Source organism: Dermacentor silvarum, chromosome 8 (assembly GCF_013339745.2).
Source record: "Dermacentor silvarum isolate Dsil-2018 chromosome 8, BIME_Dsil_1.4, whole genome shotgun sequence".
Lineage (NCBI taxonomy): Eukaryota > Metazoa > Arthropoda > Arachnida > Ixodida > Ixodidae > Dermacentor > Dermacentor silvarum.
Window position 1 is genome coordinate 48,472,731 of NC_051161.1, and position 21,541 is coordinate 48,494,271.

General features: G+C 45.8%; 2 protein-coding genes across 5 annotated transcripts in view; both read right to left on the reverse strand.

Annotated features, from left to right (window-relative positions):
• Positions 1-3,297: 3,297 nt before the first annotated feature.
• LOC119461172 (vacuolar protein sorting-associated protein VTA1 homolog) overlaps positions 3,298-21,541 on the reverse strand; it is a 99,798-nt gene continuing 81,554 nt past the window's right edge. Inside the window, exon 8 of one of the 4 annotated variants that reach the window (XR_007468206.1) lies at positions 3,298-3,365. The gene's annotated coding sequence lies outside the window, so the exon portion shown is untranslated. Of the gene's footprint in view, positions 3,791-3,825; positions 3,904-21,541 lie in introns of those variants that run through there. The other 3 variants (XR_007468208.1, XR_007468207.1, XR_007468209.1) reach the window with 3 other exon arrangements.
• Positions 3,951-12,009, reverse strand: LOC119461166 (vacuolar protein sorting-associated protein VTA1 homolog). Its single transcript, XM_037722387.2, has 7 exons — positions 11,890-12,009; positions 11,462-11,556; positions 10,760-10,887; positions 10,590-10,665; positions 8,657-8,783; positions 7,592-7,873; positions 3,951-4,906 (listed from the first exon to the last, which is right to left on the reverse strand). Exons 1-7 carry the CDS (start codon positions 11,996-11,998, stop codon positions 4,755-4,757), a joined length of 969 nt encoding a protein of 322 aa, XP_037578315.1. The 5' UTR covers positions 11,999-12,009; the 3' UTR covers positions 3,951-4,754.

Sequence of the window (21,541 nt, forward strand, 5' to 3'; positions counted from 1 at the left end):
CCCGTGCGAGATCGCGGCACTCTTCAGCATGTCTTGCCGTGTCAGAAATGGGCGCACATTCGGATGCATCCGGCCGGTACGGTAGAATTGTGTCGATGGTGTGCGACGGGTGCCAACCGTACAGTAGGAAAAAAGGTGAAAAGCCAATGGTGCTCTGAGTAGCGGTGTTATAGGCGTAAGTGACGAAGGGCAGAATGGCGTCCCAATTAGTATGGTCGGAGGCGACGTACATAGCAAGCATGTCCCCGAGGGTACGGTTGAAGCGTTCGGTAAGGCCATTGGTTTGGGGGTGGTACGCCGCAGTTGTGCGATGAACAACGTGGCACTCCTTGAGAATGGCTTCAACTACTTCGGACAGGAAGACACGTCCGCGATCACTAAGCAGTTCCTGGGGTGGCCCATGTCGCAGGATGAATCGTCGAAGCAAGAAGGAGGCAACATCGCGCGCTGTAGCTGCCGGTAGGGCGGTAGTTTCGGTATATAGGTGGTCGACTGCCACAATGGCCCAGTGATTTCCAGCCGACGTCAGTGGAAGGGGCCCAACTACCCGCCGTTCACCGTCTCCACGCCGTCGCTCAGTGTCGCCGATGCGACCCCGTCCCGTAACTCGGGACGAGGAAAACTTATCGTCGCAGTCCAAGAGGCAAGGGCTGCGGCGCCGTCGAAACGTGAAAGTCCTCAACGCAATCCTTCAAATGTGATCGAAGTGTTTGTTGACGGTGTTCGCGCATCTGCACTCGTGGACACTGGAGCCGCCGTATGTGTTATGGACGCTAAGCTTTGCCGCCTACTTCGGAAAGTCACGACGCCCCTTTCTGGACTGTCCCTCCGCACAGCCAGTACCCAGCACCTCCACCACTTGTAAAGGCGTTTATTAGGCACCAGCCTTTTGGACCGACCGTTAGTTCAAGGCCCGAGATCTCAGCACGAGCGGCGTTTTTTGAGGAGAGCGCAGGAGGGATCGACCCACTAGAAAGGGCTGGAGAGCATGACCCACTATGGCGTTCGTATCCTTCGCTACAGTATGCTTAGTTTTGAAAACGTCTGCACTTTGTTCTATCAAGACTTGTAGATAAAAACTTGCTTGACTTTGTTCTGCACAGAAATAAACTTTGTGCAATATCAGATGAAAACTCTAAACGTTGTCCCTTATGTTCTTGCAATTTTCAAACGTGGTGATAGAATGTCAGGGGTGTTTAAATATAGTATTGAATTTATAATCCCGCAAAACGAAGCACACATTTTGGCCTTCTATACAGCGTTCGTTCGTGCGTGCCTATCTTGCCCGCCTGTCCCTCTAGACCTTCGTAGCAGTATTTCTTGCGCTACATCATCAGCTTGAGATGCACCAACAAGGACGAACTCCCTTGCAGCATGTGGTTTAATAAAGACTTGTTTAAAAGGTGAATTAGTGTACTTCTGCTAATTAGCAGCTGCTCAGTCACGTACTATTTGTTAAAAAAAGCGTACAGCCTTAAATAAAGAGAACAAATGCAACGTGGTAAAAAGAGCGCTAACCCCTTGAACTCCCCCCCACCCGCCTCTCACTCAAAAAAGGCATAACCAATAAATTCGTATTCACCCCCCCCCCCCGCCCCCCAAATCGAAATTCTGGATAAACCCCTGAATGCATGTAGCGGGTGGTGGTCAAGCGCGATCCTCTTATAGCCTGGTGTACATACTGCACATGCTATAATCAACCACGACCACATAAAAAGAAGGACAAAGATCGTGAAACCACAATACAAAAAATATTTGTCTACCACGAAAGGGGACACCGTAATAACGTTTCCCCTCTCTTCGTTCCTCCTCTCCACCAGGGTACGGCTGCCGCTACCAGCGCCTCCTCTACTTTGCCGCTACAAACCTAAATCACGTGGCCCTACCTCCGAGATTATAGCGGCGTCTGTTGCGATCCCGGAGGCACAACCTGCGGTCTTTCGTCAGCGTACGCCTCTCGTCAAGCCATTGCTCGAGCGCGCTATAGCGTCGTAATCGTCACTTCCTCCGCAACAGGAAGTAGGGTCGGCAGCGAGCACCACGCCATCTGGCGGACGGCGCGGCAGTCAAGTTAGGTGGCACTTGGCGGCGGCACGGCAGAAGTAGACAATGACTCACATGCCACCCTGTTTACGCTACTTACACTCGAGTTTTTTTTTTTAATCATTATACCTTTAGTTGGTGACTATTCACTGCATGACAAGGTATCATTCAATATCATTGACATGTTCATATGACATCTACAAGTCATCGAACCGACCGTTTCTTTCCAGAAGTGGTTACAAGATCTGCAGATACGCCAAATCCGTCTGAAGTCGGCTAGACCTTGCTTTCAAAAATGCAATGGCGATCCCCCGTCATGACGCGCGTCCTCATGCAGCCCAACGCACGTGCAGTTGATAACGGATATTGCTCATTGCTGTATGACAAAAGGCTTGATCCTAAGCTCGCATGTATTGTTGTATTACACTTACTGTTAGATGTCCTTATAATCCCAAAGCAATTAGAATAGCTCTGATATACAATAGTACTCAGAGCCATCTGTCTGCGAAGAGCTCAACCACGTCTTGTCGCAGCCACCTTCCAGTCTTCAACACGTGCAGGGACAATTTTTTAGGCAATGCACACAAAAGGAAGTTGATCACCAAAAATAAATAAAAAACAAAGACCATTCTTCGTTTTTAAATTTTGCTCTGAAACGCCAACATTGGAACTTGAGCGTGACCTTCCAGATTTTAAAGCATTTTCTTGCAATAGGGATTAGTGGCGCAGTTAAACTTTCAGAAACTTGCGAGCTTCAGTCTTTGCTTCTTTTAGAATACAATATAGTCCGTCTTTACCGACAAAGACCTAATTAGACCAGGTCAAAATCTGTGAAGTCATGAAGAGCTGGCGCAGAAAATTCAAAAGGACGTCGCCACCCGTCTTATTTTTGCGCCTTTTCTGGCTTTTCAGCCTCTCATCACAATAAGGGCAGCTTTTTTGTACTGCAGAAACACAATTTACAAATACAGTTCAAATTATTTTTGCCTTTAGTGTCTCCTCAACAAACCTGCAAGGACTCTTGATTGCATTTGGACATTCCCAAGCATTTAGGGGTCTGCTTTTATCTGGTGCTGTTCTTGACGTATGCAGACTAAGAACCTGCATAGATCTAGCTTAAGTTTTTTTTTTTTTTCCTGGTCTTGTTGTTACTATTTTATTTGCGCAAATCTGGTAATTGCTCTGCCCTTTTCACAATGTTTATACTATGACTGTGAGTTATCACAGGAAAGAACTCGCACAACCACATAGAAAACCTGTGCTTACACAGTTTATTCAGAAAGGAAGAAAAATTCCCAAAGATACATTTTTTTTAAACAACACTCTGTTTCTCCGGCACAACTCACTTGTTCATTCTGAGTCAATGTATACCTCGCAAGAATAAAGCATCCAAATAAAACTGTTTTTCAACCATTCAGTGCGAAAATGTAGGCACAGGCAAGCACAGAAAATTAAGAAAATAAATTACCTCGATATGTTCGGATCGGCAGACAACACTCTTTTCTTTTTCCCCCCCTTCACAAGTGCCACTACAGTTTCTCCTTCATCAAAGACGTGCATCACATATAGCTTTGCTAATACAACTAATTTTCCTTAGCATCAGAAAATGTCTCCAGTATTAAAATAGTAGTAGCAAAAAGCAGAAAAGTGACGAGAGTTCCTTAACTTCTACACACTTTGAACTGCTTGAACCTTGAAAGCTGCGTTACATGAATTATATAGCCAATGAAAGCATGCCAGCATGCCGCTTGTATTCACTAAACATAAAAAATAAAGAGCCTAGTGGCTAATCGGAGTTTTTTTTCTGTTGCTGCTAGATACTAACAGTGTTAAAGATGCTGCAATAGTTCACTAATCTAACTTATAAGGCCTAAGACATCTCCTCAAACACCTTACTCTCTTTAGCAAGATTACAGAAACACCAGTAGACAACTGAAAGCCAAAGCTAATCATTTCAAAGTAACATTGCAGGTGTTATCATCCATGTTTCAGCCTCTTCTGTACTCACTCAAGCCTAATTTTAGTGTGTTCACTATAAGCTCTTCATCTAGTATAAAAAGGTGGCGCATCAAAACTTTGTGTCAAGCGAGATCAACAAGTGCAACATAGCAATCATGTTCAAACTGGCCAAACATGTGAGCAATGAACACTTGACCAATACCAGCTGAATAATAAACCACAAACCGGTCGAAGCAAACCAACAAAATTCATTTGCACGCACAACAATTTAGATAAAGTAGAGCAGCCTGCCAAATAAAGGTGCTGTCTATGTAAACCTCCGATAACACATACATGCTATCACAGGTGCTTGAGTTTACCTGCCTATAGCTAATATGAAGCAACAGTCGCTGGCCAGATCATTGCTCTCCAATCTCCACATCATCTTTGACAAGAACTAGCTGTGCGCTGGCTGCATGCAGGAATGCCTTACAACTTCTGTCCGCCCACTGCAGAGAAAGCAAAAGAAAAAAAAAACAAAAAAAAAAAACAGGAGAGATGCATCCCGTCTAACGACGTGGGAGCGCCAAGCTCTTGTAGTAGAAGCAAGCTCTAAGGTGGCTACAAACACAGACACAAAATGACTTTGCACCAGACATAGCGGGACGCTGAGGGACAGTTTGAAGAGGAGGGCGGGGACCATCCTATGCTAGGTGTTCAGGTGGCAAGGGAGCGTCACAAGGTTGTGTCATCGGGTCCCGAAGACAGAGCCATCAGGGTCCCTCCGAGCCTGTGGTAAGCAACCTGAGCGCCTTCTGCAGGTTTTCAATCGCTGTCGGAACGTCTTCGTACTGCAGCGCACTGCCGGCAAACTTGCAGTACTTCTGAGCTTTGAGAAAGTCTTCAGAGTTCAAAGCCACCCCATCTGGAAAAACAGAAATAAATAAAAAACAGTTGAACAAAGGAACTACAGTGCAAAGTCATCAGGATAGTTTGTGGACTTCATTATAAGCAGTATAATCCGACAGAGTACAAAGTCGTAAAGGGTTTATTGAAATGAAGCTGCACTCAATAGTGACAATGCAACAGTGAAAAAATTCTGCCTCGTCTATCGGTTATCATCAAGTGGTACATTTAGTCCCAAGGAGCTGGCTTCACAGCACTCTCTGCATTTCCAGGTTTGTGCGAAGAAACCCGAAGAGCCATTGTGGATGCTGCACCAAACAGTCCTCTGCCAATATCCCATTTTGCATTTCATACTAGGTTGGAGTATGGCAGCACTGCGATCAGGAGTACTAAACACTTCAAGAAAAGTAACCAAAGGAATTTCTGTAAAATGAGGGATAACTGTAATTACCATACTTGCTCAATTTTACTGTGCCCCCAGGTCTAATGCACAGCCCGTTCTCAAGCTTCATTGTAAGAAAATACTGTAGTTATAGCATACGAAATCGCATATGATTACAAATGATTGGGTAGGCTTCGCACTTTCACAAAGCTGCACAGGATTGGAGGGCAAATAGCCACCCACTGCATATGACCCTGTAATCACTGACACATGCACATATTCAAGGGGCCCCGAAGCACAATTTTTTTTTTTAATACAAAGCAACATGCTGTACTAGCTGCAATGCCTCTCAAGGAATACAATGGAACCTCGTTGATACGATTCTGTGTACTAAATTTTTCAGGATGATGCATTCTTTTTCTGGTTCCCGTTAAGATCGTCTCAACGAAATTCCACTGTTAAAGAAACACCGGAGCGCGTGGTGTCTGCTCCGCGCCACTGCCAGCCAGCGGCTGCAACAAGTTTCACGCAGGAGCAGTGAACGGTGCGTACAGTGCTATTTCATTGTCTGCTACCGTCTCCTGCCGCGCTTCGGATAGTAGTGAAGCAAGCTGGTTACGCCTTTTTAATGTTGGCAGGTAACTGCATGGTCACACTCTGATAGCCAGCCGTTGCAAAGCTGAAAGAAAATTAGACGAGGCAAAATACTAACATGCAGGTATTTTTGCCGTTACAAGACAAACATAATTTTTTTACGGACGTCTGTTTGTGGCACAGCTATAGTAGATAATACTTCATGTGTATTGCCCATCTCAGTTGTACTAATGCATATTCGAGTTGCTGCAGTGAACAAAGAATCCACAAGTGCATTTAAAGAGCTATCACTTAAGCTATCGTTGAGTCATGGGAATCGATGTGCACAGTAAGCATTTTTTTGAAGTGGTTTTGAAGCAGACAAATCTTTCTGAAAAGAGAAGGCGAACAAAAGACGGCAGTGTCATGGCTGCTGATGTTTAGGGAATTTATCCAAATACAAATCGATGCAGTCACTTTCCTTCCAGCTAGAAGGAAAGTGGCTGCTTTCATATACAAATAATGTGAGCTGCTTGCTTCATGATGACCCGAAGCGCGGCAGCAGATGGTAGCAGACGACGAAAGAGCATCACCCACAGTGCTCACTGCGCCTGCACAATGCTCATTGGAGCTGCCGGCCGGCGGTGGCACCAAGCAGGCTCCACAAGCTCCGGTGTTCCCTTTAACAGTGGACCGCTCTTTACATTTCTGAAGAAATTCTTGAAACGGGCCCCATATGAACAGAGATATGAAGAGTGCAATGTTTACTTTCCCCACTTCTCCTCGACTCATCGGTTCCTCAGAGCTGGGGCGGTGCCCACAGCAAAACATACCCCTCCCCCCCCCCTCCCTTTTATTCTTTCCAGAGTGCACCTGTGGTAACCTTTTGTGGCTGGTGTTTGACAAATGTGCCCAAGAGCAACAGAGGACTGTTGACAGGATGGGCAGGATGCATTGTGCACAAACTTATGGCAGAGAGTAGTTCATGATTATGGATAATTGCTCAATGGCAGTTGTTTATGGGCCATTGCACTTGCTGGAACATCACTGCTGACTAACATACAGATGAAAAAGAGCAGAAGCTGCAAGAGAGCACTCAATCTATCAAAGCGCGATAGTAGGTTCCCTGCTGCCAAGCAGCAGAATATTTGGTTTGCATGTTCACGACAATACTGTCTACAGTTCGGAAGAGTTTGTTTCACTGAACATTTACAACTATTCCTTTTTTTCTTGCATTAAATGGAGGTCCTAGACATCTAAACCCTAGAAAGAATACTGACAAACCTCAGAACACCCTAAATAATTCAATATAATAGTTCTTCTATGGCCAGCCTCACTTTCGTTCTCCAGGAGTTTGTGTCGTGACATGACGCACAAGGTGGTCACGTAGGGGCAGGACATTTCGACACTCGCTCAGTCACCTCCTATGCTGCCACTTGTGAGGGCTGATGTACCAGCATAGCAGACAACCAATCGAGTTAGAGGGAGTGTCAAAACCTTGCAATGTCATGCTCCCACATGACTACATTCTGTGCCATGATGTCACGGCAGAGAAGAAACAAAACTGAAACTGTCTGTAGAAAAGCCAACAATATGCAATTAATTATGGCCAGTATTTTTTCTATGCAGGACTCCCTGAACTTCATTCTAACCCCAAAAAATGAACAGTCTAAAAAAACATGACCGTCAGTACTCCTTAAGTTCAAAGTGTTTCAGTGCCCCTCTAAAATAGTATGGCAAAGTGCTTACTTGCAGCCCGAATATCATCAATCGGGGCTACTGATGGTGAAGGCTGCGTGGAACCGCTGGGTGTAGAAGGGGGGGCCTGAGACCCTGGGGTGGGAACAGGAAGAGATGACGGCATAGGCTGATGGTCACCATAAGATGACCGGGCACTGCTGGGACCGGGCTCCGAGAATCCAGAAGCAGTGGCACCTCCGACTGCAAACCCTGGAGGGAGTGGTGGAAAGCCGTCGCTGCCTCCCACTGCTCCAGTTGGTCCATTTGAAGGGCTTGGGTTGCCACCGACAGCTGACAAGGGCAAACAGTGTTTCATCAAAGAATTCAAACCCATAATGTCATGAGATTGATGCAAGTCTTCAGTACTACTGCTACTACTACTACTACATCATCACCCTATTTTAAGTCTACTAGAGGATGAAGGCCTGAATTAGTGCACTACATCTAAGAAAATTTTGATCTAGCGCCGCTGAATCCTCCCTTTGGACTACACAAAGTGTTTGGGCTGCAACGAATAGCTGAGAAGGTCAACAAGATTGTATCAACAATCCTAACCCAAGATGTCCCCAGAGTATGCAAGCTTTAAAAAGCTGCATGGTGACTCATCATCACCAATCTACTTTAAGTGTGCCGCGGAACAAGGACGAGACTTAGGCACACAAGAACCAACAACATTGCGACTCCTGCATCGCCTTTATAAGTATACTAAGTGTTTTGTTAACAACCTTCCATACCACAGGATAAACGGCCATTTTAGAAAGACCGTGTCAGTATTAGCCCTAGTGGAATAATATTACTTCCAATTCCTGAAGAAAATTTGGTACTCGTGGTGTAACCAAGTGAGTAGACACAGAACATCAAAGAAAAGAAAATTATATCCATTTCTTACAAAACTTCTTTTAGGCACAAATTACACAATTACACTCAAACGTGAGAAAAACTGACAAGTGCTGTTGACTTGACAGAAGTAATGGTAAAGCAAACAAGGTTAATATATTAGACATTTCCGAACTTAAATTACTTCAAGTAAACTTTTCAGTAATGCTGTTCGCTGGTTGTGATGAATGACCATACCACCAGCATCTTCTTCAAATCCTTCATCTTCGCCCTTCAGAGGTCCTGGAACTGGTACTTCACCGTTCTTGAGGCATCGGTGAATGTATGCTGCCTTCCATCTTGCATACTTCCGATGGTTGGAAACCTGTTGGCAAAGTGTTTAGCACAGCTTTCCCTATGAACTCTCACACACTAAGCTGCCTCCAAGGCCAGCATGATGTAACAAGTCTATTCCAATGCTATTCCTTTTCACGCTTTTCCTCAGTGACTGAAGCAGTGTTCTGATCATGTCATCACTGAGATAGGCCGGCCGTGAACTGATGGCTGATTAAGAAACAGAATCGAAGAAAAGAAATACTTAGATTACACCAGCCCAAGTCACTTTCTACCCCACAAGCTGAGCATACAACTTACTTATGCAAAGACTGACTCGAATTATTAAAAACAAGAGATGCAAAATGAAATCACTTTCGCTAACAAAGCATCACAGCAGCAGTGAACATCAGAATGTGTACGGGCTCCGATTTGTTTCCAATGAGGGCGTCACATATAAATGCCATCGCATAATAATTGCCCTTTTGCGCTAAACAAGGTGACATGCTACTGTCACATTCATGTAAACTTAGCTTATGAGAGATGCCATAGTGGGGTCTTTGTATTAATTTGGACTGTTTCAGGTTCTTTAACCCTTTATTGACAAGCGTTGCCTACGAGCAACATACCAGAAAAATAATTTTTTCTTACCGAGTTTCGGTATTGAGTACAAAGCTTCTGGTTAAATGTCTTCGGCCAACACTACATGACAGGCAGCAAGCATCATTTGTTAGCTTAGAGCAGGAACACAAGTCGAGGAAGAAGGAATTTGACACATGACTCGCTTTCTTTTGAAAGCGTGTCAAAGAAAGGAAACGGATCGATGCAAGATCTCCGGTTATAGTGGCTTTACACACGTGATGTAAAACAAATGAAATGTACACCCATGGTTCACACATCACGAGCACTGTCTCTACAAATTCCAAACAAAGCCAAAGGTGGCTTGAAGTGAAGCTCACCTCCAGTTGGCTGCCTGGTTTTCTCAATTCCAGAAAAAAATATATATATATTGTTGTTGGTGTTGATTTCGCTTAGCCTCGATGTGTATTGCCCATTTAGCTAGGAAATTTAGCCACAGTCGGAAATCTAACCCACGACCTCGTGCTCGGTAGCAATAACACCACAGCCACTCATGGGACGGGAAATCAAAGAAAGTGAAATTTACGAGTACAGTGATCATAGGAGAGGGTAAATTTGGATTTATCATATTATTGATAAAGTAAAAGAATCTAAAAGTGGAAGATACCTTTTGAGCAATGCATGTTTCAAACACAGCCTCCAACTGAGCTGTGGCAGTTGGAGGCGTTTTAAATGGCAATTGCTTGAGCAAAAAAACTGTGCATAAAACATTGATGACGATTGCCAATGTAAGCAAATAGCTGAATGCTTCTAGAGAGCTGTTCGTTTTAATAAAGGACTGATGCACTTGAAGGTGCATATTTGTTGCAGTGAGGATATTTAGTTGGCATTTTTTGTTTCATTGTGAAATTTGATATGAAGCAGAGCCATTAACCAGCTCATCTGTAACGGCTGTATGTCTCAAAGAGCTATAATAGTTGTCATTCAGTGACGAATATGCACCGCAACTCAGTTGCGGTAAACACTGAACCCCCCCTCCGGAAATGTGCAAAAGAGCCATAGAAAGCTATTCATTTTAATATGAAGCCCTTGACTTTCCAATTCTACCCCCACACTTCAGTTGGAGGTTAAACAGGGGCTAAAGAAAAAAAGAAATCTATTATCTGCAGCAGTCGTGTTGCTTTATCAGAATATAAAAAAATATATATCTACCCCACCCCAGTTATAGATTCTGCAAACAACCAAAGCTGTGCCCCGAGAGAGACCAACATGGATATACCTCATCTGTTAGTTCTCCAAACGTTGTGAGCACATCAAAAAGGTATGCAGCTGTGTAGAACGCCTTGATGACATTCCTGCAAAGTAAAATAAACCGCCAAAGTTAGCTGACAACACTGCTGCAAGACAAACGATAATTTTTAAGGCTGGTATGAAATGAAGAGCACATACTTGTTAAAGCGTGCTGCCCTGTCCTCACCATCTGCCCAAAGAAATAGTTTCAGCGCTCTAGTCTCAATGTGTGCCTGGGCAACGACGTCGCTTGTGATGGCTTCTTCGTCTTTCCTCTTGGCTTTTTCCTGCACAAGTATTACGGAATGTTCCTGGAGCCGACCACTCAAGTCAGCAAATGCAAATTCAGCTCACTTCTTGTTTGCTTCCGAAGAAGATTTCTCAGCTCTGCTAGATGGCTAGCACAGTACTAGGAACGAAAAGTCGCCGTAGTAAGGTTAAGATGACGGAAATATTGGTCACGCTAGACTAGTGGTCATAATCCCCAAAAAACAAAAGTTCACAGAAAGATGAAAGCTTGAAATTAATGACAGCGAAATAACATAACAGCCTGTTGTGTCCCATGTGCAAACACCTTCAGAATGACACAAATGTTAAAAGCGCAGCAAGAAATCTGCGCGAAATTATATGTCAATTTTACGTGCATTAGTTCTAACGTGATTTTGCGAGTATATGCTGGAATATTCCGTTCTGCCACGAACAATTTATGGGAGAAACAGGACAGCCAAGGAATGTCAGCTTGAACGGACATCGTACAGACACGTCCAAGAAGCTTAACGCTAAAGCGACATTGCTTGTTCGACCACTGTTATTTACTAGAGGTCATAATTGTGTTTTCTATCCAGAACTACACTCGCATACCTTCTCCAACCAATCCATGTAGGCCATGAGGAATCCCCTGCTTTCAGAGGAAGATCTGTCAACCTTCATACCAGTCTGCAGCGCATAGAGCCGGCCTGTAGCAGTGAGAAACGAAACATATCAGAGAGATAGCTGTAGCGACCGCAGCTGTCAACATGAACCGCAAGCATCCGGAATAGAGCAAGACCTTGGTGAAGTCTGGTGCGTATATCGCACACCAGTACAAAGTCGGAACTCAGACATGCCAAAGAACAAATCCGCGGAGCACACATTTTAGGCAGAAAAGTGTCATTCTTTAACGGTGATCTTGTGGCATTTAAAAAGACAAACAACACCGCGAACCTGTGGTTCCGAGGGCCCGCCCCTCCTCACTTCTCTATCCGCAGGCATGCATTCGGGATGACAATGACTTAAAACTTTGAACTTACACCAGTAGGCGATGATTGGGTCTCTGGAGTCATGCTCGGTTGCTATTTTTACGTAAGGAAGCACTGACTTTAATTTCTCGGGCACCGCAGGTAACGCAGCGGCCGCCATTTTTAAAAGCTCCCTGTCTTGATATTTGCCTTTCGGCAGTATAAGAACGTGACAACAATTAACATTTCAAAAAATAATTATCGCATTGTAAAATATATATTGTTGATTTTTAAAGAACTTGTGTTAGAGTAGTTGCTTCAAAATTTATTTTTTTATTTAAATCTTGGTTACTACAGTGCGCATTCAGGCCGAAGCGCTGAATCAGTTTTCAGCTGGTTTCGAGGCAAACATGGCGCTGCCCAGCGAAAATGTTGCGCACAGGCCAGGCGCCTTCAAACAGCAGAATAAGGCACATAAACATGGTCGTCACAGAAGCAACAGATCGCTGGAATCTCTGAGTAGGGGTAAGCCTTCAGTATCTGTTCAATCGTTGCGACAGGCGTGTCAGTGTGTTTGTTGCGCCCAGGTGCACGTATGGCCATGTGCTTTCATGTAGCATTGCTGCGCGGCTTGCGTTGTGAAGTGCTTCTTTCGCTCTAAGTACATGCGATTATTCGTCGTTCTGATGATGTTGTTTTTTCACGTTTAGGAAAGGTTAGCCTCAAAGCTATCACGCGCAAAAACAAGCACGAGCTGAAGAGGCAAGAGAGGAAGAATCAAGTGAGTGTCAATTGTAATGTGTCGCTATTCACGTTATCCCTTTGGTGTCTTGGAGCGCCTTTCAGGTGACATCGAAGAGGTTTTCTACCGCAGATCTTACGTTTTTCTTTTCTTTTTTGAATACGCACGTGCCACAGTTTAAAAAAAAAATGCGGGCACGTCTAGTACCGTGTCGTGGCGAACTTGTCGTCGACAGGATGACAGCTTTCGCCGGTGACAGTGCGCGGTGACACCTAGTTTTCACGTGCATTGCTGGCAACATAAGCGTTACCTTATACGGGTGTCACACGGTACAATTTCGATCACGATCGAGCCCTATCGGGATAGAATTTCTCGATCGCAGTTGACTCCTATGCGCAAGCTGGGAAAAAGAGCAAATCGCAGTCCAGAAATCTGATCGCGATCGAAGGTGGCCGTGTGAAACCCGTATTAGCTAGCTGGCAAAAACTTGGGCTCGCGATCGTTACAACTGCTTGTTACTATTTGTTTTCACGGGTTTTATCAGCATCTAGATGAATTAGCAGTCGGGCTCTTGCTTTCCGTAAAGCGGCCGCCAAATAGTGTTTTTGACTGATTGTTAACTACGTATACACCGATTGCAGATTCAGCAACTCAGAAAGCTGAAACGAGAGGAAGCAACCGAAAGGAAAAGGTCGCTCGGAGGAAGTGGAGTACCCCCTTTTCTTACGGTAAGTATCGCGAGGCAGCTGTTCAGAGCTGGCTGCTCATAAATTACGTTTTTTTTTTTATTCAGTGTTTAATTACGTGTCTCACTTTTCCCCAAAGGCGATCATCCCGTTGCACGCTAACGAGGACCCAGCAAAGTTTCTCGAACTCGTGAAAAGTTGTGACGAGGATGCGGTCATCAGTGAGAGCAGCCAGGGATACTGTCACATCAGGTAGGGATTGTGTCTTTCTATGTCAATGTGCTGGGACATTAGGATAAATGACTCCCTTTTTTTTTAACAGTTATCATTCGAGTCTCACATTGAAGTTCCCAGTTGATACACATTACTGTACAGAAGCAATCACGCATGTCACTTCCAAGTTGTATTCCCTGAAGTTGTTCTAAGGATCCTTCTTTTTTTCCTTCAGTCTGCCACGATTTAAGAAAAGATACTCCTTCGTGATTCCAAGGCCAGGGGATGTGTACGCAACACTGGATGCTGCTAAGGTGAGTCACGCATCTCCGTGTCGTGATCGCAGAGCATGGCTTTCGTTGTTACTTTGCTGAACAGTCTTCACCTTAGCAAAAAACCTTGTTGTGCCAGTCATGACAGTCACGTTTCACTGTGACATGGAGTGTAGTGCTACAGTTCAGGCACAGACTTTTCTGAGAGCATTACTCCTCTGTGTGTACTTTACTGCCTGGTTGGCAACAATATTTGATTTGCAGCTTTCTTTAATGCTGTGCGACTGTGTGGAATTCTTCGACACACAAGTGCATACGGGTCACATTGTTGCAAACTGAAGAGAGCTTCACGTAACTTAGATGTAAGGATACCTATGCCTGTTTCTTTTATTAAGTGGAAGTAGTGCTGAAGGAAAATAGTTCACTCTAGATTACTCTAGATGTCTTAATGTTTTCGTTCACTTGCTGTTTGCACATGTCACAGTTGCTTTCACTCACCCGTATTTGCTCACAACTCTAGGTCGCTGACTCAACAGTGCTCCTGTACTCCCTTGATGGTGGCTACGATGACGTGGGTGACACGATGCTGTCAATCCTGTTTTCCCAGGGATTGCCATCTGCAGTCCATGTTGTACAGGTCAGTGCTGAAGCTAGATATTTTAAGCATGTAGTATGACTGCTTAACAGAACATCAATTGTTGTGCTCACAGTGATAATTTGTACATGGCTTAGTTATTTTGTTATTGTTATTAAGTTGCATTTTATCCAGAAATAATCAAAAGTAGTTACAGGCATCAGTAGCAGAAATGCCCTTTGGCAGTAGCATGCTTATCAGAGGCCCGTCATGAATCTCTGACATTGGCATTTGCAAAAAGCCATTAAAAAATCATCTGTGTAATCAAGACTCGCAGTAAAAAGGGGGACATGGCTCAACAAAGCTGGTAGTCACAGTGAATGACACTCATGCAGCGATTGCTCATTGTGCCCCTGCATTGTGCTTCCCCATTCATGAAGCAAGCACCTTGAAGCTTGGCTCAAATGACATGGTTTCAGTCCAGATCAGCTCGGCTAGATGTTCATTCGTAAGGGTAGCATGCTGTTTCTGCTTCACCGCTTTCATTTTTGAGAAGCGTGCCTCAGAGCGGTATGTGGATCCAAGAATTGACAGAAGTTTCTGGTCCGCTTGCTTGACGTGGGGTGTTTTTTTTTTTTTTTTTTTTTTTTTGTCTAACATAAAGGAAGCTGGTCTTTAGAGGCAGAAATATGAGGGAGGGGGTACAAATGCCAGAGAGTTGTGCTCGGTTATGTACGAATCCTAGAGCAGATGTGGTGGACACTCAAACTTCAGGTCTGTTACACAGGCTGTATGTGGCCATATATTGTCATGTTGCAAGAGGACGCCTTTAGACAGCAATCCACATCGTTTCGATTTGATTGCAGGCGGTAGACGATTTTTTATGAGGTAAGAGTATGAGTCATTAGCGATAGTGGTACCTTGCGACATGTAGTGCTCCAAGATGACGCCTTTTTCATCCCAAAAGAGGGTCAGCATAACTTTTTTTCGCTGATGGCTGTGTTCACAACTTCTTTGGTTTGGGTGATGAGAAATGGTGGCATTCCTTACTTGCTCTGTTCGTTTCTTGTTGGCAATAGTGGACCCAGGTTTTGTCCCTGGTGACGATTCTTGCATGGAAGGCATCACCTTCTTGTTCAACACGTTGCAGAATTTGCATGGAAAGCGATTGTGGTTGCAACACGTTGCAGCGGGGGTAAATGCAAGAATAAAGGCTTTAAAGGCACAAATAGGCACGAAGCGTTCTGGCATTGCTGTCATTCACGATTTCCGCTGATGACTATGGCAATGCGGACTCCACTGCTTCGTTTTGGTTGGATGCTAGCGCCGACATTGCTCTCTTGCATTGCTCCTCGCTCCCCGAGCTCCGAAAGTTGCCTGAATTGACCGTTGTGCGGCCAAATATATCCTATTTAACCAGAGTTTGATTGGATTGAATAATGCATATGCCGGCCGGTACCTGAGGGCGAGTCCGAATTTTCCGATTTTGCAAATTAACGAGGGTCGAATTAACGATGTTTTACTGTAACAGAACGCTGTTCCTCTTTGGTGCCAGTTGCTATTGGGGTGGCCATCTTTACACGGTTCCTGTGGCAGTGTTTCTGCATGTGCACGGTGCTACCGCCTAGTGAACATCCAGCCTACTATCAGGAACATGTCCGCCAACTTACGGGCTACTGGCGCCATCTTTTGCTTTTTTGTTGCAAATTTATTTTTCATTTGACTAAACTTATACTATTTAGTACATTCTCATGAAAAAAAGTGCCTGCTATAATTGAGTAAATACAGTAAGCCACTTTGTTTCCTTGTGTTTTATACAGGGGCTTGAGGCACTGCCACAGAAGCAGAGGGCAGAAGCAAGGAAGCAAGTCACCAAAGCATTGGATTCTAGGTAAGCACACTCTTGTAAGCAGCTGATGTACTGGCACTGTTCTTTCCTTCGATGCCAGATTAAGAGGTGAATGCAAGTTAAAATTGCTGAGTCATCTCTATCCCTATGCCTTGATACAAGTGTCAGACAAAATTGAGTGAATGCTGTATGATTTTAAGAATAACTGTACTTAAAATTATAGTATGTTCGCTCATAGCCTTCAGCATGGCCACCGAGATTGAGTTGTACATATAGATTAGAACTCCATTCATACACTCTGCAAAAGAATGCAAGAAAAGAAACATAATGATCGTGGAAAATGTACGATCCGAGGTCATTAAAAGAAATTCGGCTAAACTGTAGATGAAATCTGCGTAATGCAAAGCGTTGCAGTACAAGACGCCAACACACGCTCATCTGGTGGGGCCCAAGCAGGCCGAAACACGCATTGTCGTTTTTGCAGCTTCGGCAAGCTCACATTGGTGCTCCTTGACTTTAGCCTGGATCAGCTGCTTCTTCAGGCAAAACATTCGGGCAGGAAGTTTTGACATGCCCACTCGGCCAGCATTATTGTCGCACGAGGCGCGTGTCGGGTTTGTGGGGCCTGAGTCATTTGAAGACAGAAATGGGAAACCTGAACGAAATTGACCTGGTGGGCAGCGCCAGAATACGATGCCACGATGTCACCAGAGCAAAACGGGAAGCATCATTTGCACAGCCTGCAGCTGGGAACGGCGGCACACTTGGGTTATCGCCTATTAAAAGCATGGAGTAAGCTTCACGCCACACGCGCTGTGAAACAGATTGGTGAAGATGCCCTATCGCAGTGGATTGGCGGCGATAGCTGTGAATGGCAACGGGCTGCGACCCGCGAGGAGATTTGCTGGTACTACCGGAATAGGAAACCGAGTGCGTGGTTGCATTTTCATATGACACGCGCAGGCGAGTACTGTGGAGAAGCTACCCTTGCGGTCGCCTACTGCTCTCGGTCATGCGAGCCTTGCACATTCTCATGTTTGCATGGCATCTAGTGGTCGGAAAACATATCATACCTTCACAGTTTGGCAATATACTGAATGTTTTGGTGCGAAAGATTTGCTTTTTCTGGGAACGTATTGACCGGTAAAGAAGTGTAACTGTATTGGGTCATATTGTGCATTCTCAATTGCGAACGTGGGCGCCGGGAAATTGTACGAAATGGCATCGTATTGTTCCGGGGAAATTATATATACAATGGATATATTTACAAGGTAGGGCGCACAATGCTACAGCAATGGTGCAGGAGAGCGCGTGCACGCCAAAAAGCCACGCCGTCGTCGTCGTCATCGTCCAAGCACCGACCACAGGATCGCCACTCGTGACATTACCCCCCGGCAGCAGAAGCACCGTCCCAGTGCGATTAGGGCCCCGGCCGAGAGTGGTACGGTTTAAGGCGCGAGACATGGACTATGTCACTCGCGATTGTTGCAGAGGCTGACTTAGGATTTAGCGGAGCGATTTCATAGGTCACATGAGTGACTTTGTGTACGACGCGGTATGGGCCAGTATAACAGGAGAGGAGTTTTTCGCATAGGCCAATGCGACGCGACGGGAACCACAGCAAGACGAGTGATCCTGGAGGGAAGTTCACCTCTCGGTGTCGGCGGTCATAGAGACATTTATGATTGACCTGTGAAGCCGACAAGCGATCACGGGCAACCTGGCGGGCGATGTCAGCACGCGCAAGAGCATCACAAGCCTAGGCAGAGGATGTGTCTGCGTGAGGATGAAGTATGGTGTCCATAGGCAATGGTGGGTCGTAGCCAAACAGTAGATAAAAGGTGAGTAGCCAGCTGTGTCGTAACGAGAAGAGTTGTAGGCGAAGGTCACAAAAGGCAAGTTAATGTCCCAGTCTCGGTGGTCCTCAGACACGTACATATCAAGCATATCTGTGAGAGTACGGTTGAGGCGTTCAGTAAGGCCATTTGTGGATGGTACACAGTAGGTGAACTTGTGATTGGTCGAGCAAGAACGAAGAATGTCGTCGACTATTTTAGACAGGAAGCAGCGGCCGCGGTCCGTGATTAACTGACGAGGAGCACCTTGGCGCAGGATGACGTCGTGAAGAATGAAATCGGCTACATCAGTAGCACAGCTGGTGAGAAGTGCTTGTGTAACAGTGTACCGCGTTGTGTAGTCAATAGCAACTGCAACCCATCTATTGCCAGTGGTTGACATGGGGAAAAACCCTAGAAGATCGAGTCCCACCTGGAAAAATGGTTCATCAGGGATATTGAGGGGCTAAAGCTGCCAGCAGGCAGAAGGGCAGGAGTCTTGCGTCTTTGGCGAGGTCACAAGCCGCAACTTACTGTCGCACAGAACAGTAGAGACCAGGCCTAAAGAAGCGCTTATGGATGCGATCATACGTGCGTGACACGCCTAGGTGTCCAGCATCGTGAAGCTGGCGCAAAACAGTAGAGCAAAGATGCGCGGGAACAACAAGCAAGAGCTCAGCGCCATCAGGCCGGGTGTTGTAGCGGTGTAAGGTGTCGTTGTGGAGCACAAACATCCGTAGGGAAGGGTCAGTGGTGAGTTGAGACCGTCTATAATAGGCCGCAAAGATGAGTCGCGGCGCTGTTCGTCAGCTATGTGGACGAAGTCTGTAATGGCCAGAACGAAGGTGCCAGGTTCATCTTCCAGTGCATCGCGACAAGCTGTCGGCGTTTTGGTGAAGCCGTCCAGATTTGTAAAACAAAGAAAATGAGTACTCTTGCAAGCGGAGTGCCCAACGGTCAAGGTGACCAGTGGGGTCCTTGAACGAGGAAAGCGAACGAAGTGCATGGTGGTCTGTGATAACTAAGTGCCTGCCATACAGGTACGGTCAGAATTTTGCGATGGCCCAATTTTGCGATGGCCCAGATGAGAGCGAAGCACTCACGTTCTGTGATGGAGTAATTTGCTCCGACGGCGACAGAAGGTGACTTGCATAGGCGACCACGCAGTGGAGGCTGTGCTGCTGCTGTGCAAGCACGGCGCCTATACCGTGGCCACTGGCGTCGGTACGAACGTCCTTGCTGGCTGATGGGTCGAAATGTGCTAGAACGGATGGGTTCTTTAGGGTGGCAACGAGCGATGAAATGCGTCCGCTTGTTCACGACCCCAAGTGAGAACGACGTCCTTCTTGAGTAGGCCAGTGAGAGGGCGGGGCCACTTCCACAAAGTTCTGGACAAAACGGCGGAAGTACGAGCACAGGCCAAGAAAACTGCAGACATCCTTGGCCGACCGTGGAGTAGGGAACTGACTAACCGCGCAGACTTTGTCAGGGTCTGGCTGCACGCCTGCAGCATCAACAAGTTGGCCGAGTACACAGATACAGTGGCTAGAATGGGGAAGTGTGACGAGCGGCACGCAGTGACTACGGGGCGCATTGAAGCCGCCAGTAGGGAACCGCGAGGGTGCACGCGCTGTCGTTGACACATCGCCCGATGCGAGTCGCGCCGGCTTTGCTGCTTCAGGGACGCCGCCCGCCCTGACCTGTGGAAAGTTACGTTCGTTTCGTTTTGTGATGCAGCAAGTCTATATGTGTACTAATGGTGCGAAAACACTGTTTCGTGTCTGGATACTACTATCGTACTGCTGCCCAATTTTTGCTCACCGTGAACTGTTTTAGTTTCTACGATTTGGTCAAAGCTCCCAGCAGTGGCAACTGTGAAGGGGGCGATCTGACACTTCTCCTCAGCATTGAGGATGCAGACCATGAACTGGACGCACTGCTGGATAGTGGGAAGGTTGAAGAAGCTTCTCACATGCTAAAGAAGTCCACAATGCTTTTTTACACAGTATATAGCGCAGAAGCACACGGACGGTAAAAGCAACAGGCAGAACACAGCGCTAACAACTGAGTGTTTATAGGACGAGAACAAATATATATATATCGCCACACAAAAGGAATCTACATGGAAGACACACAAACAAATCAACCTAGCAAGTTCAGCTGACACAGGCGCCTAACGCGACAAACCTCAGTTCTTAGCGCTGTGTCCCGTCTGTTTCTTTCTCTGCCCGTGTGCTTCTGCGCTACTGTGTAAATAATGTCATACCAACTAGCCCACCAGTCTGTCGTTTTGAATCCGCAATGCTACCCTACCATGATTACCCTGAAAAGATGAGCAACTCGCGACTAGTCTTCTGCATGACAGGGTAAATACCCTGTAGTCCAGTAGCGCACCCAGGATCTCTGCCAGGGGGAGTTGACAGTTTGCCAATACCATCTAAACAGCACTATTTCAATTTCTTCACGGGAAATTGTCAAAAAATGCACTTTTTGCAAGTGTGCAGACGACATGTCTTACATTCTTCTTTTCATTTAGTATAGACGTAGTTGATGTAGTTCAGTTACGAGCTGCACAGTGACAGCTTGGAAGAGCTTGTCTACTGTCTGCACAAAACGACGTCATATTGGGCTGTGCACCGCATGGCCCAGCCTTACCAACCAAGTTGCAAAATTATTTTTGGTCATCCATTTTCCTTCTACACAAAGGCAGTCAACAAAGAGAGTCTTCCCGTGAAAAGAAGAAGCACTGAAGCTCAGCCGCGTCACTTAGAGAATAACATAAGGTTGACAACATTCTGTTTTAACTGTTTGTGAACAATTAAAACATTTTTTTTTTTTCCTGTGAGAAAAAAAGCACCAGCTCAGGTGCGTCGCGCAGCAAAAATAATCGATGACGGAGAATGGTTTGTTTTAAACGGAATGTGAGCCACTCTTCAAAAATTAGTTGTTTACATAAATAATGCATGTGTCAAAAAATAAAATGTTTGCTTCCGAGTTACCACTGGGAATTTTCTTGCTTTGCGTTCGATAAGGTGTCAGCCGGAGTAAATTGTCTAAAGCAAGCTACATTCTACCATCGATGTGCACTCAATCGGATTGTTACCTTGGCGCCTTTCAATTACGAAAGGGCTAGCATAGCCACTCTATCGCCATTTGCCGCCATGCACGAGCAGAATATATATTACGAAGCTTTCTTTTTTTGTTACTGCATATTCGGCTGCGTGCGCGGACGATCGCATTCCACGCAGCGCCGTTGCACTGCGGCTGCTAGCCGCCATCGCGGCAGACGTGCAAGCGTGTGTCAGCGCCACCTGGCGGTTTCCTCCCAAAGGGGCGCGCGCGAGCCGGCGCGTTCAACACACTTTCCCTTTCAGCCACTGTAATGCAGATTTCACGGGCCCAAAGGAAATTTCAACGAGCTGAGCTGAAGAGAGCACAGCGAAAAAACATCAGGACGGTGGACAGGCGAGTGAAATTGGTTTCAAACGTAGTATTAAAGAAACATACATCATCCATGTAGCAGAAGGCATAGTGGACCACAGAATTCACCTAA